At 22.5% G+C, this 2,327-nt stretch overlaps 1 protein-coding gene across 6 annotated transcripts in view; it reads right to left on the bottom strand.

The window, feature by feature from the left end:
* LOC102673022 (atypical protein kinase C) overlaps positions 1-2,327 on the bottom strand; it is a 17,537-nt gene that overhangs the window by 7,235 nt on the left and 7,975 nt on the right. The window contains exon 1 of one of the 6 annotated variants that reach the window (XM_031509300.1): positions 1,776-2,234. The exons of 4 other annotated variants lie outside the window; for them this stretch is intronic. In XM_031509300.1, the coding sequence (XP_031365160.1) occupies positions 1,776-1,784 (9 nt within the window). In that variant the 5' untranslated portion in view covers positions 1,785-2,234. Of the gene's footprint in view, positions 1-1,775; positions 2,235-2,327 lie in introns of those variants that run through there. One more of the 6 variants, XM_031509296.1, reaches the window with a different exon arrangement.

Genomic DNA, 2,327 nt, shown 5'->3' with positions numbered 1-2,327 from the left:
AAAAAAAAGAAAGAAAAAGAAAATTCTTAAAATTAATTAAAACGTTTAATTTTCTAAAAGTATGAATTACATGCTAGGGAATATCATCAACGATATTTAACTTGTATTAATTATTATTAGTTAAAATTAGTTATTCTTTTATAGTATAGTTATATATCAATTATATTTCATGTTGACAAATTTTAAATATTGCATCGATGAAATATAATATAATTGGTAAAAAAAAATTTTTGACAGATAAAATTCATTATAAAGGAATCATAAAATTAAAACAAGCACATTGAGCTAATAACGATTTTAACAATTGAAAAATATTTCATTGTATAATATTATAAATAATATTGTAAATGAAGCATAAAAATATATATGTAAATGACAAGTATATGAAATATAAATACTCTTGTATATCATTATATCAAAAATTATATTTAATATAAATTAATTGATAAATTTATGTTACAAAAAGAAAAATTTTATATCACAAATTTTCCATTCGCATAGAACTAAAAACGCGAATATATAATATACTTATATATTATTATCTTGCGCAATGTTGTTTAATATATTGTATATTCTTCGATTATGAAACAGAAAAACTCGTCACAATTAAAGTTTTTTATTATTGCTATATTTTTCTAAATGTACGTTTATAAAAGAAAAAATATCAGAACTGCATTAAACTATTTAAAATAAAAATGTCATATTTACTCCTACAGTCTACGATGTAGTTATGGATCAATAGTAACCCATATCAGTAGATCTAAACTTATTTAATTTTTATCATTTAATTAGTTCTATTATTGAACGCTAAGTTGACTGGGTCAAAAGTGATCTAGCTATGAAGATTATGAAAGTTAAATGCATCGCACTTTGTGATTCTATTTCATCTTGTTTCTTATTGATCTTAGCATAAAATATACATCCTGAAAATTTCATAAAGTTAAAATTTTCTATATAAATATATGAATATATTATATTTCATAAGGTCATGATAAAATTTTTAATTATAATTAAAAAATTAAAAAGTTATAAATTAAAAAAAATTAAAAGTTACAAATAATTAAAAAAATTAAAAGTTATAAATAATGAAAAAAATTAAAAGTTATAAATAATGAAATAAAAAATTATAAGATACAAAATCATAATTCTTTTTTTTTTCTAAAAGAATTATTTCTCAATGTAAATTAACATATAAATATTTCATTTAATTTAATCATATTGAAATTATGAAATAATGTACTATCCAAAAATAATATTTTCTTTTATAATATCCAAAAATTTATTTTCTTACTTATTTTAATAAATTTTGTTATACATGTAAAATTTATCAAAATAAATTTTAAAAATAAATATAAAACATATATATATATAACTAATAATAACTATAAAATATTATTATAAATAATAAATATAAATATAGTTTAAAAAAGCAAAATATTTTTAACTAATAATTTTATTTATAAGTACAAAATAACGCATAATCTTCAGTTTTTAAATTGTAATATAATAACAATATAATCGTAAGTTTCTAGACAATTTCTAATACATTTAGAGTAAAAGATAAATCAATAGTTATGAAATAAACTTAAAACATTATAAGGAAATTTACTATTATGTTTCTAAGATCTGTATATGACGCATAAAACATGATAAAGCTTCGTTTCGAAAGTAACTAAACTATCAATTCGCTTAAACAAAACATCAAACACGACTTGAACCGCAAACAGTAAAATCAAACATTCGTATTATATATAGAGATAAATACCAATACTAACATAGATCATGCACTACGCATAACGTCGTCATAATATTATGCCTGCCTTTCACACAACGAACAGAGTAAAGATGTTTGGAAGTTAGGATGGTTATATACCGCGTGCTATATACGTAACGTGTTCTAGTACTCACGGTCTACCAAAAATCATGTACATAGAGATAACGATCTATATTAGATTTCAAAAGTCGTCACCTGTCGCAAAGTATATTCCCTACTGTTACTTCTATTCCATAACTTGGATCATAAAACACGACCCGATAACGGATAACATTGAATTCAATTGATGCGATCATTGTTATCGCTTTTATCGGCATAGGCCTGAGTAGACGCAAGAGTATCTGCAATGTTGTTTTCAATGTCCGCCGTTACATTTCGCTTCAACGGGCGCAATAATCGATTATTCGAAACTATTGAACCGAATCTATTCTGCAAAGAATTAAATAAATTCTTGCAGTTCGCTTAGTTCTAGTTTCCACACAGAAACGCGGACTGTTTTGAAAAAGTGAAATGAGAATTAAATGAAGAAAGGGGACTAATTTAAAGAGGTAAA

Source organism: Apis dorsata, unplaced genomic scaffold, assembly GCF_000469605.1.
Source record: "Apis dorsata unplaced genomic scaffold, Apis dorsata 1.3 scaffold_137, whole genome shotgun sequence".
Classification (NCBI taxonomy): Eukaryota; Metazoa; Arthropoda; class Insecta; order Hymenoptera; family Apidae; genus Apis; species Apis dorsata.
Note: the sequence above shows the minus strand (reverse complement) of the source record. Positions and strands in the feature narration are given on the sequence as shown.